The following is a 15,158-nucleotide window of genomic DNA, read 5'->3' as shown; positions in this document are numbered from 1 at the left end:
ATTCTCGTAGACTCAGAAGTAAAGAACTGCTCTTCCTCAATTAACACTCGACTAATTATGCTTATTGTCCATTGTCCTGAATATGTAGAGTGGTCAACTCACCTCTAGACCTTGATTTTTTGGTATAAGTCAGAATGTTTTTTGTCGCTCACTATGCAATTGAGGATATTTTGTATCACTTTAGTTTTAGCAAGGTCTTGACTTGACACTTCTATTTTCTTATGTTTTCCTTGTTTGTCTCTGCTTTTATATACCATCCTTTACTCTTGCATTGTACACTGTCCCAAATCTCGTGTCTCTTTGTAATATATTGGACGTAAGTCCATTAATTAATTAATAAATAAATAAAGGGATGCTTAGAAGAAAGGTGTGTAAGGAGAATATATAACGCAAATGTGAATGGTAGAAGTCGGGACACCCGAGGAAGACATGGCACGACCAAGTGAATCAGATACATAAGTCGGGCCATGTCAAGAGTCAGAATAATACAAGAGTATGCATGAATGTGAATGAAGCAAGGCGTGTCTGGCGAGACCGGGTTGTTTGGCAGACCGTCCTCTCTGCCCACCCCTGCAGGAAAACGGGGAGATGGTTATTTAGTTAAGAAGAGTGTTCCGGTGTGGGTGTCTGATTTCGGCGATGCTGAGGAATTCAGCTAGACGGGAGCTTGCCGATGGTATCTTATCACTAAGGTAAGTCCAGCCATTTATGAGTTTTTAAGGCGCCTGCGAGACGTGTGTTTAGGCTTCGTGTAACTTTTAACTAAGAGTATGTGTTTTTACTTTCGTTAATTTTTCATACATTTTATGTTTATTTTGGCATTATTTCAGATACCAATGCGTCGTGGTCTAATATATTAAACAGTGACGATATTTTGAAAATCGTAGACCAAGAAAATAGTCTTTATCTGGGAGAATCAGCTTTTGAAGACGAGGACAGCCAGTTTGTGGACGACATTCAAAGCGAAGATGGGAATAACTATGTAACTGCAGAGGCTTTCCCTTTATAAGAATCTGCTCCCACTGATGAAGCCGACTCAAAATTGCAAAAGCTGTCCTAGCATCTGATTCCGCTCATGTTTCGCAATCTGCCAACTCAGGGCAAATTCATTGTGTTCCTGGAAATACTCTTCGCGGTAAGAATGAACGCGGGATGTTTGGTCAACTAATAAGGGTCAATCATCTTACAGAACTTCAGCTACGAATATAGTCCGCAACTCTCGAGGACCAGCTCATATTACAAATTAAATCTAGTGGGCACTACTCGATCAAATAAGCGGGAAATTCACGAATAATTGAAGAACTCGAGATCTCGACATGTTGGCAGTTCTACGTTTTGTTTTGACGGCCCTCTGATACTTCTATCGTACAAGGCAAAACCTGCAAAGATGGTTTACCTTTTATCTTCTTGTGATGAAAATGCAATAATTAATAATTATAACAACAACAAATAACAACCAAACAATATAATCAAAGATACAAATCAAATTGATGATTTATGTAGAAAATGTTTGGCTTTTCCGGAAACTATAGAACATATTATATCGGGATGTTCTATATTAGCACCGTCCGAGTATACATTTAGGCACAATCAAGTTTTAAAAATAATTCACCAAAATTTGGTAAGTAAGCATAACTTGATTGACTGCCGTAATATAATACCATATTATGAATACGAACCAACTTCATTTTTAGAAAACGAATTTTATAAAATATATTATGATAAAACTATACTAACAGACCGAACGATTAGTCATAATAGACCCGATATAGTTTTACATGACAAAATTTAAAAAAATAACTTATATCATTGATGTCGCTATTCCAAATTCCTGTAATATTCAAAAATCTGTTAGTGAAAAAATAAGAAAATACACAGATTTAGGAAATGAAATAAAAAGAATTTGGCATTCTCAGACTGTAAAAATATTACCATTCGTTATTTCGGCTACTGGCATTATACCTAGCTCTATCATTCAAAATTTAGGCGTATTAGATCTATCAAAAAATTTATATATAAAGATGCAAAAGTCGGTCATTTTGAATACATGTAGGATAACGAAAGATTTTTTAAATATTTATGTTGAGGGATCAGTAGGATTTATAGGCCCTGTTAGAAGTTCTACCGAGCCGAACCCTCTGATATGAAAATATCTGGAGTCGGTGAATTATTTTCCCATTTGATCTCTGGTTAGTTGACGTGTTGTTCTTGTATTGTTTTGTATTTATTTTGGTTATATAATGCACTTGCATAATGTTGATTGACTAGATGATCATTTGTGGAAAAGTGTGTGGAAGGGTTTAGTTTTTCCTATGGGGAAGATTTAACCCGAACAAAAATCGAAGGAGGAGTAGATTCATTTGATCAAATGTGCTCCTCGATGTGGTGCAGCCGCAAAACTAATAGATGGTCAATGGCTGTATTCTATGGCATCTCGAACATGGCTATTGTCAATTTTGTTGTAATTTATGGCCACAACATGATCAAATAAACCCGCAAACAAAAGAGAATTCACTAAGCAATTCTGCACAGATTTGGTCAAGCCTTGGATGGAGATGAGACTTGAAGCTCCGACTTAAAAATATAAGCCAAATTCTCGCAAAACTTACTGATTCAGGTAATAAACTTCAGGCAGGAGAACCAGAGCCCAAAAAATGTAAATTCTGCGCTTTTTGCTGCTAAAAAAAAGATTAGTGTGCTGTAAGTCAGTTTGTTCTGAGCACAAAGTTGATGTCTGTGTAGATTGCTCTAAAATTATAGCTACTCAAAAACATGATTACTTTTAACGTTTGCCCTAAGAATAAGTAATTAATATTAGATTATTTAAAAAAAAACATATGTTTAAGTTGGTTTTTTTTTGTTTGAATATAAGCATAGTGTTTTGTTTTGTTGTAATAAATACCTGTGATTGTAGTTTTCATTGATAAAACTGTGTTTTATTATTAGTTTATATACCAACCTTAACTTTTCATCGAAAAATAGGGCACAAGTAGGTATATTTTGGCCTACTGGCTGTCTTTTACATGAGTATGCCTATGAGACGTATGTTAAGGTTTTATGTACCTATAAAATAGATTCGGCTTATAGGGTTAAACATACATATTCATAAAAAAGAGTAAAACAAAGGTCAAATAAAAAATATATAATGCGTAAAAATGAAGAATAATATAAATTATAAAATCAATATTTTTAACCACAACCGATATCAACAGTAGTTAACAGCAAGAGAATAAATCATTATTTTAAATAAACCAAAAATTCACTCTTATTCAATAACCGTAAGAGTGTGAGTACCGGAGTGCTTCTGTAGGAGTGGGAATGTTTTGTGTTTATTTCACTTGTACCACGGAATCTGCCATACCGCACAAAGGAATCGCGCGCACAACGCCTTTTAAGAAATCTGCAAACTCCGTCATGGTGGCTGGCGTCGATTGTCCGCGCACCTCCATCAACCAAGCAAGCCGCAGCGGGCTCGGCAACTTGCCTGTCAGGTCAGACAGCAGGGCTCGGTTAGTGAGAAAAACGTCAGCCTCATGATTCAGAAAGCGGAGCGAGCCTACAAAATTGTTCACGACCCTAGCGAAGTTGGACAACTCATTTAAGGAAGCATCAGTCTTCACATTCGGCAGGTTATTCACCTTCTCCAGCATTATGGCGACTATCATTTCGGCGCCGAGGGCGGTGAGGATCTCCGGGCTCTGTGTGCAGGCGGGTGTCGATTGGGTATACTGGGCCATCCAAGCAGGGTTCTCGAGTGCGCCTAACGAAAAGAGATTCTGAAAAAAAAACTTTATGTTGTATTTCCTGGCGCAGATGGCCGCCTGCGCGTTTTTCTTATTCTTGTCCTCGACTGACGGTTGAGGGCAGTCCTGGGTGCGTATGGTGCGTAAAACCTCCACAATATTAGAAGCTATCTGCACCACTACTTGCTCTCTTGCGTGTGAGGCGGTTTTATCGGAATTAGGCGATGGCGGTAAAACGGGTGAGAACTCCTGGCTGGACGAGGACTGCTGCTGAGAGACCGGGACCGCTGCTGGTTTTCCAGGAGCTTTAACTAGCTGCATCTCGGGGAGGATCTCATCCTCGACAGTAGGTCGTGCGCACGCTGCTTTTGAAGTAGGCAACGTCTTCGTCAAGAAGTCAAGCAAATTCGCGATCTGCTTGGCGTGCAGCTTCTGTTGAACACGCATTTCCCGTCGCAGTAATTTGATGGTATCTGCAGTAGACTTGGACCGTCTTCCGATAGTGGACGGTTTCCAGGCCGGGGGGCAGGCAGCTCGGGGCGGGTCACCAGATGGGCCCGGAACTGGGCCGGCTGGGGTAGGCACATGGGGTAGGTCTGCCGTGAGCTCGACGGCGGGCCGAGAAGACTGCGATGACTCTGATGAGCTTGAGGCGTGAAGCGCGCTAAGATTTGGCGGTGACATTTCTCGTGTCTTGTTAAGGCGAGCAGTGAAGATACTGGATCATATACTAATTCTTTCTGCAAGGTTTCTTTCCGAACAGTGGGACTATAAGTCTCACTCCCATCTGCAAATTTCCTTATTTCTAACAGCACTGTTTTGAATAATATTACTGGATTGAATCATAAATCAACTATCTAATAGGTTGGATTGAATAACACTTTCACCTTGTTTGCTTTGCGACTACCGAAATGGCGGTAAAAATGTAAAAATCATAAATAGTAAAAATGTAAATCAAAAAAAAAAAAAGTGGGTGTGTCAAGCCTACGCAAGACAGAAGTGAAACTTCTAGTATTCCTCTCTCTCTATTTTCATTTCATCATCTCTATTTTCTCTCTTAGGTTAGTTTGAAAATTAGAGGTTAAATAATTCAACGACGAAGCATGGATTTGCTTTTTCTAATATTTTCTTATAGATGAATGACGTTCGATTAATGTATAGTTCCAAAAATTTTCAATTTATTCACAAGTATACAATATTACATAAATAACAATATTACAATTAAAAATTACAAAGAAATTACAATGACAATTTACCAATCATGTGCCATTTTCATTGTCAATTTCATGAATATCATTTCCTAATGTCGTGATAATTGGGTTATGGTAACTAAAGTGCGAGATATATACATGAGCACTTAAATCCTTAATGAATCGTGCAAAAACTGCATCGATTGTTGTCCCGTGTCGGGAGAGAACGTTCGTGAGCGGCTCCCCCACCTCAACAAGCGCATATGGTGAGAGAGGGACAGTGAACGGTGAGCGGTGGTGGGGGTACCCGCATTTTCGTGTCGATCCTGACTCGGTTTTACTCCGTCCCAGAAAATTCATTACGCGCCTAAAGAAGTTTCACTTCAAAAAAACTGTGCCCATAGATATCGCGATATGTCGACAGATATACAATAAAAATAAATCCAAATTACTCAGTTCATACAGGGCGATTTTAGTTAATCAACTCTGTGTTGAATGACACTTGAAAGCTAATTCACAAGTTTGAACACCCTTTCAACAGGAGTTTCTAGTTGAGCGACGAAAAGTTGAAAGCATAAATGTTGAAAGCCAGTCTACTTTGGTGTTCAAGTATGAGTCATCTTCGATTTTCCCGCCGAATCGAAACGTGTGAACATTTGTTTCAAGTCGCTTGCGATTTTTAGTTCCCTGCGGTCGAAAGTAGACGTTAGTGGTTTATTTATGCATTAGATCACGCATAAACTTACCATCATGGCATCAACAACAACAATTATCACAAGTCTGACGTTTGTCATTTCGCTCCCTAATAATCTTATATTTTCTTCTAAAAACATCGACCCTTATCCTACAATTTTTATACCAGCTGATAATATTCGTAGAAGTGCATTAAAATACGAAAGTGAGTGCTTGTCTGGAGTGTAAAAAGTGCTAAATCTAGAGTTTTAGTTATTCTTCAAAAATCTTCAAGCTACCCACAGTATTGTAACATATTGCAGCCACAAGCCAAACATAAGATGGATACAACCTGCAAATATTGCGTTAAGCAGCTGAAAGTGGCTGAGTGTATAAAGTGTTCAACTTGCAAATGCACCATCCATTTCGAATGCGCTGATATTCCGGCAAGTGTTTTTAAACGTATGTCGCAAGGTAAAAAGGATGCGTGGGAGTGCAATAATTGTATCCAAACCCTGGACAATTTAGATACACAATCCTGCTCCTCAGATCAAAGCAACGTACTCCTAACTGTTGAGATTAGAAAAATGGCGCTACAAATAGAAAAAATGAGCAGTAAAATGGCGGAATTCGAAAAAGTCATCATTTATAATAATAATGTCATGGAAGATTTTTCAAGTAATATGAAATCAATAAACGAAAAATTAGCTAAAGTTGATAAGCTAGAAATGGAGGTCTCAGAATTAAAACAAACAGTTTACATGTTAGAGAGGGGAAACAACGAAAGGGACCAGGAACTACTATCCAACAATATAGAAATACATGGAATGCCTGAGACCACCAACGAGAATCTACCTACCATGATGTCGAATATCGCAACAGTTATTGGATGCCCTCTCCATCAAAGTGACATTGAATACGTTAGCAGAATCAGTAAGCGCCATCGTACACAAGCCACGACAGATGGACGTCCGGGTAACATAATCGCCAAATTCACCTCCCGCAAGAAGAAGGACGAATTTGTCGCAGCCATCAAAAAAAGAAAAGGAATCACTACCAAGGCCATCGGGATGGTTGGAGCTGACCAGAGGATCTTCGTCAACGACCATCTCACGCGGAAGAATAAATCAATATTGAGGTGCGCTAAAGCCTTCAAAAACGAAAACAACTATCAGTTTTTATGGATAAGAAGTGCAAAAATCTACCTACGGAAAAACGAAACATCACCACCCATACACGTCTCATGCGAATTACAGCTAAAAAACCTTACCTAACTACCACTGCAATGTTAAACCACCCATCCTCTCGTAACTACTATTATTTTCGTATTTTTTTTCATAATTTTTTCAATTTCACCCTTTTTACATTAACCCCACATGCTAATAATTACACTAACTGCTCACTACTACATTCTATAATATACTCACTCACTTTAATTGATATTAATAGTATGTTGTGCTTTGCTAAGCCCAGTGGACTCATGACTAATAACATAACTCTAGAATATAATATTCTTCAAATATATTCTACAGAAACCGAACATAATAATGTAATTACCGAAAATTCTCAATGTATGATTCATTAATAATTTTTTATCAAAATTCAAGAGGTTTGCGCTCGAAAACACAGGAATTTCATCAAAATATACTGCTCAATAATTATGATTTGATCTTCATTACCGAAAGTTGGTTAATTGATAGTATCCGAGATGAGGAATTATTTGATAATCGCTATTCTGTTTACAGAAATGATAGGGATATACACCGAACTAGTAAATCAACTGGCGGAGGCGTACTCATAGGAATTAAAAAAGAATTTTTTGTTACCCCTCGCTCTTGGAAATCAGACGCTGAGGATATCTGGATAACTGTCAATACATCAAAATCGAATCGTCATTGTTATAATATTCATATGTGCTGCGTGTATTTACCTAGCGTCGGTCCAAAATTAACATCATCAGAAAGATTAGCATTATTTACCAGTCATACCAATACTATTTCTGACTTAACAATCCGTTTTCCCAATGACAAGTTTTTAATCATTGGCGACTATAACATGCCCAATATCGAATGGAATAATCAACAAATGCCAAGTAATAGAGATCAATGCGCACTCGCGTTACTTAACTGCTTATCTTTTGCAAATTTAACCCAATTTAACCATTTACCTAACAAATACGGTCGAATTTTGGACCTCGTCTTTTGTAACACTTCAGTTAATGTGTCGCTTGCCGACCACCCATTAGTTAAAGAAGATGCTCATCATAAATCATTGATTGTAGAACTAGAATTTCCATCCACTATTGCAACCCTCTCAATTCCTCGAACAATAAAATTATTCCATAAAGCAGATTATGCAGAGATCAATGAGAGACTGAAAGAAACCGACTGGTCAACCGTTATAAATGCACCGGATGTAAATACAGCGTTAAATTCGTTTTATGTTATAATTGAACAGATTATCGAAGCGTTTATTCCTAAGAAAGTTGTGAAATCTGGAAAATACCCACTATGGTACACGGCAGCCTTAATAAAAATAACAAACGAAAAATTAAAATTCTTTAGAAAATGGAAGCGTTATCGGAACCCCCTTGATTATCTCTCATTTTCATTGCTTCGCAAAAGGCAAAAAACAGTCGCTTCAGCAGCTTACAAAACCTACATTTCTACAATAGAATCCGGTATACAGCATAATGTTAAAAAAATATGGTCCTACGTCAATTCTCAAAGAAAATCTCCTGCCATCCCTGATCATATGATTTACGGTGAAAAAACTGCTAATGACAGTAGAGGAGTAGCCAACTTATTTTCTGAGTATTTTGGATCTGTATTTTCGAATGCTCAACCTGCACATACAAGCAATGCCAGCCTTTGCTCTAATTCAAATAGCATAATCAACTCAATCGAGATCAATGAAGACATCACATTCAAATACCTTAAGTCCATTGATATCAAAAAGGGGCCAGGGGATGATCAACTTCCAGGGATCTTCATAAATTATTGTAGTAAACAATTGACACCCCCCATTTCTGTTATTTTCAAACTATCGCTATCTGAAGGAACATTTCCCGACAAGTGGAAAACAGCCTTGATTACCCCAATATATAAAAATGGCAGTAAAAATGATGTCTCGAACTATCGACCTATATCCAAATTACCGATACTAAGTAAAGTATTGGAAAAAATTGTTTACGATCAATTATATTCTACTATCTCACCCTCACTCTTAAATAATCAACACGGCTTTATGAAAAATCGCTCCACAACTTCAAATCTTGCATTTTTTACAAATTTTCTTCATGCTCAAATGGATATGCGATGCCAGGTAGATGCCATTTATACGGATTATTCTAAAGCATTTGACCGCGTTAATCATTATATTCTTTTACAAAAGTTATTAGGTCTAGGAATTCACGGTGACCTCTATAGATGGATCGCATCATACGTCAATAATCGGCATCAAATCACGGTTGTCAATGGTTTTGCATCTTGCTTAACGGAAATCGTCTCAGGTGTGCCCCAGGGATCGCATCTTGGACCACTCTTATTTAATATTTATATAAATGACATTTACGTATGCTTTAAAAATAGTTACTTTGTTTTATACGCGGATGACATGAAAATTTATAAAGCTATACAGAGTTTACCCGATTGTATGGAATTGCAAAGCGATCTTGATAATTTGTGCGTATATTGTGAATCAAATTTATTGTCCTTAAACATATCTAAGTGTCACTCGATTACATTTACTAGAAATAAAAACAAAATCATATATCCATACAACTTGAATAACAAACCTTTACAACCTATGTCTACGTGTAAAGATCTAGGTGTTTACTTAGATAGCAAATTAATTTTTGACAAGCACATTGAACACATTATTTCAAAATCCTACAGAATGCTAGGTTTCTTATTACGAATATGCAAAGTTTTCAAAAGTGCTAAGACTCTGAAAATTTTGTTTTGTTCATTGGTCAGAAGTCCACTGGAGTATGCTTCCACAATATGGAATCCTCAATATAAGGTATACATAGATTTAGTAGAAAGTATACAGAATAAATTTTCGAAACATTTGCTCAAGAAATACAACAAAACTACAAATAATATGTTAACTTTACAAAAAAGACGCACATTGTCAGACCTGTTGTTTCTACATAATCTGCTAAATAATAAAATAGATAGTCCCGAATTGCTATCCGTCATTGGTTTAAATGTTCCAACAAGGCGTACCAGGCACACTACACTTTTTCATATTGAAGCCAACAATACCAATGCAGCAAACAACTCAGTAATTACTCGCGCAATCACAACATACACCCATTACGAAAAATTACTACATTTAGACATCTTTCATGATTCCTTTCTAACATACAAAACTAACTTATTAAATTTCTTAGCATGACATATTTCAAAAATATTTTCACATCATTTTTCAAAACTCCTATGTACATATTAACAGTCAATTACAATTCGTGAGCTTATTATAATTATTAAATTTCTTGGCATGACATATTTCAAAAATATTTTCACATCATTTTTCAAAACTCCTATGTACATATTAACAGTCAATTACAATTCGTGAGCTTATTATAATTCTTGTTTTCAATTCATTTATTACTATTATTATTTATCATTTTTATTATTATCCACACACTTCCTTCCTTTTATAACAATCTCAGGCGAAATTACGTAATGATATTTTATGGACATACGTAATAGGTACTACAACTATGTAATAACTAAATTTATCTAACTGTATCTTATTGTACTGTGTATGTCTTAAAAAATAAATAAATAAATAAATCTACTTCAATGAAAAAATGTATTAAGTGGTCGGATGATATGATGTTTAGATTTATGGATCTAAAACAAAGCCATACCTGTCTTTAGGATCAGAAGCAAGAAGTTTACAAACGTAGTAATGGCCGTGACACTGTAATTAATAATATTATTTTAAAATGGGTATTGTGGAATTGACTCCGACAGACAACAAAAATAAAATAAAAAAGTATTATAACAATGTAGAAGAAGGAATTAGGGTTAGTAATGAAATAAAAAAAAGAGTGGAGCCGGAAGTGTTGACATTTATAAACCCAGGCTTTTGTGGTGTAGAAGGGCCGACACATTCCTACAAACGGTATCGTTTGAGTGGAATAGCACATCCAATTTGGTAACTACTACTGCATTATTATCCATCAAATAACTAATTAACCATCATGCCGTTTCTCCGCAGGACTAGACATAGAAGATAACGGCCAAACGACTCGGTATTGGACCACACTCCTTGTCTCATTCACATTCATACATTGTCTCATAAAAAATGTTCTGTTATTCTGACTGTTGCAATGGCCATACTAAAGTATCTGGTTCACTTGGTCATGCCATGTCTTCCTTGAGCGTCCCCGACTTATGCAATTCACTTTCGGATTATATTTTATTCTTGCGCTACTGTCTTCGTTCATTCACTCTACATGCCATCTAAGCGTCCCCTTCTTAAAATTGTACTCATTACGCTTACATCAGCCGTGCATTCTTTGCGAATGTACACATTTCTCACACATCATACGTGGTTTTAGCACACATACGCCTCAAGGATTTTATTTGTACGGCATTCAGTCTACTTTTCCTCATTCTGCCGGTTCCATGTCTCACTGTAATAGTGTAATACATCAGGTAGACCTGCATTCATTGTAGACAGCTAGCTTCACTTCTTTGAACAAGTTTTGTTACCTCCAACTGCGTTCAGTCCTATTATTATTCTATAATTCGGTCAATTCGTTTCTCCTTATAATCCATTTTCTTACCCACATACGACGTTTTTTGCGCTTTTTCATATTCTCATGTTCGATCCGTAAAAGGTCCGAAATTATAGGGACGCACGCAGCGATAAGTTCACTTGACGCCATCAATACTTAACAATAATGATTAACAATATCGGTTCGAGTTAAACTGAAACGTCTGAACTAAATCTTGTTCAATTTTTGTCGTTCAATTAAAATCGCTGTCTGAACTGAGCATATGCCGCAATCGGATGGTGCGATTTTAGTTGAACGACTTTTATAGAACGACTTTTATTGAACAAGATTTCGTTCAGACATGTCAGTACAAGAACCGATATTGAATCAATATTATTGATCAATATTGATAATCAAGATGGCGTCGAACTGAAATTATTCGTGCGTGCGTCTCTATAATTTCTTACATTTTGCGGAACGAACTTGAGAACATGTCATTGCAAAAGCATAAAAACGTCATATTTTGGTTAGAAAATGGATTCTAAGAAGAATCGAATGAGGCGCATCTAATACTATTTTGAGAGAGATATTGTAATATTAGAATATAGTGAAGGGAAGCGAAATCATTTACGAAATTCGGATAAACAATTCGTTAAAGTTGTCGAATTCAAATTTCGAACATGATTTGATTTCAACTTAATTACTACTGGAAACAACAATTTAATTAGCGGGAGATGGAAATACAATGCAAAGAATAGGTTATTAGTTAATTTATTTGAGTTATTTAAAGAATTAACTCTGAACGCGATTGAGAAAAAATGGAACTTTAATTAATCTTTACCATCTCCCCCGAAATAAATAGTTTTTTTTTAATTTTGCATATTGGGCGTGTAGCGGATTTCGATTACTTTACCCACATACAAAAACTTTACAAAAACTTTATTAAAAAAACCAAATTAGAAATAACATTGAGATATATGACAATTGGAGTTTCATTTTCATGTCTCCACTCTTTTTATGCTTTTTATTTTGTGAAACCACACAAGAGCACCAACTGCTCCCAACCGTCTGGAGCCAGTGAGACTATGGCATCCCTAACTGAGGTTATGTTGTGAGGCTAAAGGCAGTGGGGAGATGGGGAAGTACCTAGCTGTTGTTGTTGATATGGTCACCAAACACGGCCAAACGTTTCAATTCTGACTGGTGGTCTTACAGCAGGGTGATACTGAGAGAATCTTCCACTCAGGAAATACTAATACTAATCATAAATCCTTCTTGTAAATGGTTCTGATTGAATTAATTTTATTTTCTATGTCCCATTTCAAAAATAATATTATAATGTTGGCATTTTTATTTTTCCAAGTCCTATGTTCTCAATGTGAACCATTTTCATCGCCATAAATGAATTTTACCTAAGAACTTTTTTTATTTATTTTTTTATTTGGTACAATAGTTTTTATATTTCAAAGTTTTCCAGTAATGTTGGCCTCACTGGGTGGCTTGCCCGTGCTGAGGCCTTCATTTTATAATATCAAAATATAATCTACATAATACATATAATACACATAATCTACAATAATACATTTAAAATATAATCTTGTGTGTTTGTGAGTGATGTGTGTTTATATTGGTTTTGTGTGTTACGTGTAGGTTTTATTTTTATTTTATGCTATGAAATTTTGGTAATATTGTCTTTTTTGTTCTTTAATCTATTTTGTAATTTTGTGTGTGAATTTATATTTATTTTCCTCAATTTTAATTTCAAGTTTTACACTGTTGAATGCTTTTATAGCATGGTATTGGTAGTGTCTTTGTCCAAAGCTTGAATTTACTGTCGGAGTTTTAATGTTTTCTGTGTACGCTTGTCTAACTGGTCTGTTAGTGTTATTTTGTGGTCTATTCTTATGGAGGCCTCCTGTGTGTTAATGTTAAAATAAAGTAAAAATCGGACCCTGGCCGGGTTCACCCTAGTCCGTCCATGACCGAGACCATCTTCAATTTGTCTAAGGGGCAGCTTCCTCCCTGCCTCCCCTGCCACCCCCTGCCACCCCCATGAGGATGTAGGTACTATCCTTCAGTTCGAAGTCAAGTAAATTACAATAAATATTCTTCTGCTAGCTGAAGGACCCGGTGTTACCCGGGCTTTACAATGAGTTTATCAAAATCATACGTAGTCAGTGACCTTACCCTTGTTTTGAAGGTCAAGTGTGAAAATTTCATCAAACCCGGAAAAAACTTTATAGGTTGTTTGTATAAAAATCAAATTGGCACTATTCTTTATAAAAACTCTTCAAGAGGCACCGGCCGCGGCAGACCAACTTTTTTAAGGCTTACTAAATGTCTATTCTCACTACAAAGTAGTTTTATCTGTTTACCCGATGACGTAGGATTTGTTGTATTAGGACCCTAGGCTATTACTTTTTTTACATTTAGATACATGCAGGAATAATGGCTTTATTCAAAATAATCAATTAGGTACTGAATAAAATAGGTAATAATGCATAAAAATAAAGCTCTATCCAAGTCGCTATCTAAATCGTGTCTCATCGTATTAAAGAGAGAAAGGTCAGTTTGACCTGAAACTGTTTGTTTTATCACAATATCAAAGTCAAGCGCTGAGCGCTGAGGTCAAAAAAACAATGACCGGCGGCCGAACTACCGATGTTCGTTGTAAAATCAGAGTTTGTTATAATTAATATATTATGCCGATTGCATTTTAATTAGTCATCGTAACGGTTATGCAAAACTTTTATTTGAAAACAAAAGCGGGCTCAGATTTAAAAAGTTATCAAAAGTACTCACCCACAAACATGTCTCCGACACAAGTTTCCGTAAAACGAGTCGGAATCATTCGACTGTCCATACATGTGAAGAATACTGCTTTGGGCTGGAAAACAAATTAAATATATCGATTAGAAAACGATTCCTAAATTAATTTCATCCATCGTGTCAGAAAAACACGAAAATATTCATTACAAAACGACCCTGAGGAAACCGTACAAATGTTTACATCATAAAAATAATTTTAAAACACTTTAGAAAAAGAAACCGACCATTTGTATGAAGAAATTTTACCAAATCTGAAGTTAGTCTTACAAATGAATAGATTTTTTTATATAGTATATAAATTTTAGCATCCATCAATTGCCGCGTGCATTTCGAAAAAATAAACGTCATTGAGCGAAATGTCAAATGGAAATGTTACGGATTGAACTCACCTGCGGGTTGTCCTTAACTTTCTGAAACTGTTTGACCATCACGTCCCTGTCCAGATAGCGATATCTTATGATTCCTCTCAGAATTCTGTCCATTTTCTGGCGTTTTTAGGCAACACATCGTGATAAAGAAACAAGCATGCTAATGAACGTACCGCGCGACTGGTCACAGTTTATACACAAACATAATAGGTACTACACTTTTGTATACACGAGTCAACATACTTTTATCATGGCCATCGCAATCTTTCGTCGTAAAGCCGCACATTAGGCAAACTATTTTTTGATAGATAAAAAATACGCTAATGGGCATGCCCATAAAATCCATGCAAATAAGAAAAATGCGGCATGCAATCAAATGCTGGGATGTGATATCTTGCGAAATTTATTAGTTGCTATTTGAGATTCGCGCGTTTTCGGCGCAGGTTACGTGTATGTATAATAAACACGGTGTCCAGAATCTCGTAGTAAAGCGGGAAACTGGTGAACTTACATCACGTAAAATAATATTCTACAAAAAAATCAACTCACCAGGTTTTCCCACTTGTATTACGATTTTCCGGACACCGTGCATAATATGAGGAACTAATGAGAGGGTGGATAT

General features: G+C 36.3%; 1 protein-coding gene across 1 annotated transcript in view; it reads right to left on the bottom strand.

The window, feature by feature from the left end:
- CAHbeta (carbonic anhydrase beta) overlaps nt 1-14,723 on the bottom strand; it is a 30,157-nt gene extending 15,434 nt beyond the window's left edge. Inside the window, exons 1-2 of the mRNA XM_089647159.1 lie at nt 14,558-14,723; nt 14,142-14,226 (exon numbers count right to left, since the gene is read on the bottom strand). Of these exons, the coding sequence (XP_089503285.1) occupies nt 14,142-14,226; nt 14,558-14,650 (178 nt within the window). The 5' untranslated portion in view covers nt 14,651-14,723. The remainder of the gene's footprint in view (nt 1-14,141; nt 14,227-14,557) is intronic.
- Nucleotides 14,724-15,158: the final 435 nt, after the last annotated feature.

Source organism: Hesperophylax consimilis, chromosome 26 (genome assembly GCF_061612785.1).
Source record: "Hesperophylax consimilis isolate HC1 chromosome 26, BYU_Hcon_1.0, whole genome shotgun sequence".
Taxonomy (NCBI): Eukaryota; Metazoa; Arthropoda; class Insecta; order Trichoptera; family Limnephilidae; genus Hesperophylax; species Hesperophylax consimilis.
The sequence above is the reverse complement of the archived record's forward strand: the minus strand, read 5'-3'. Positions and strand labels throughout refer to the sequence as shown.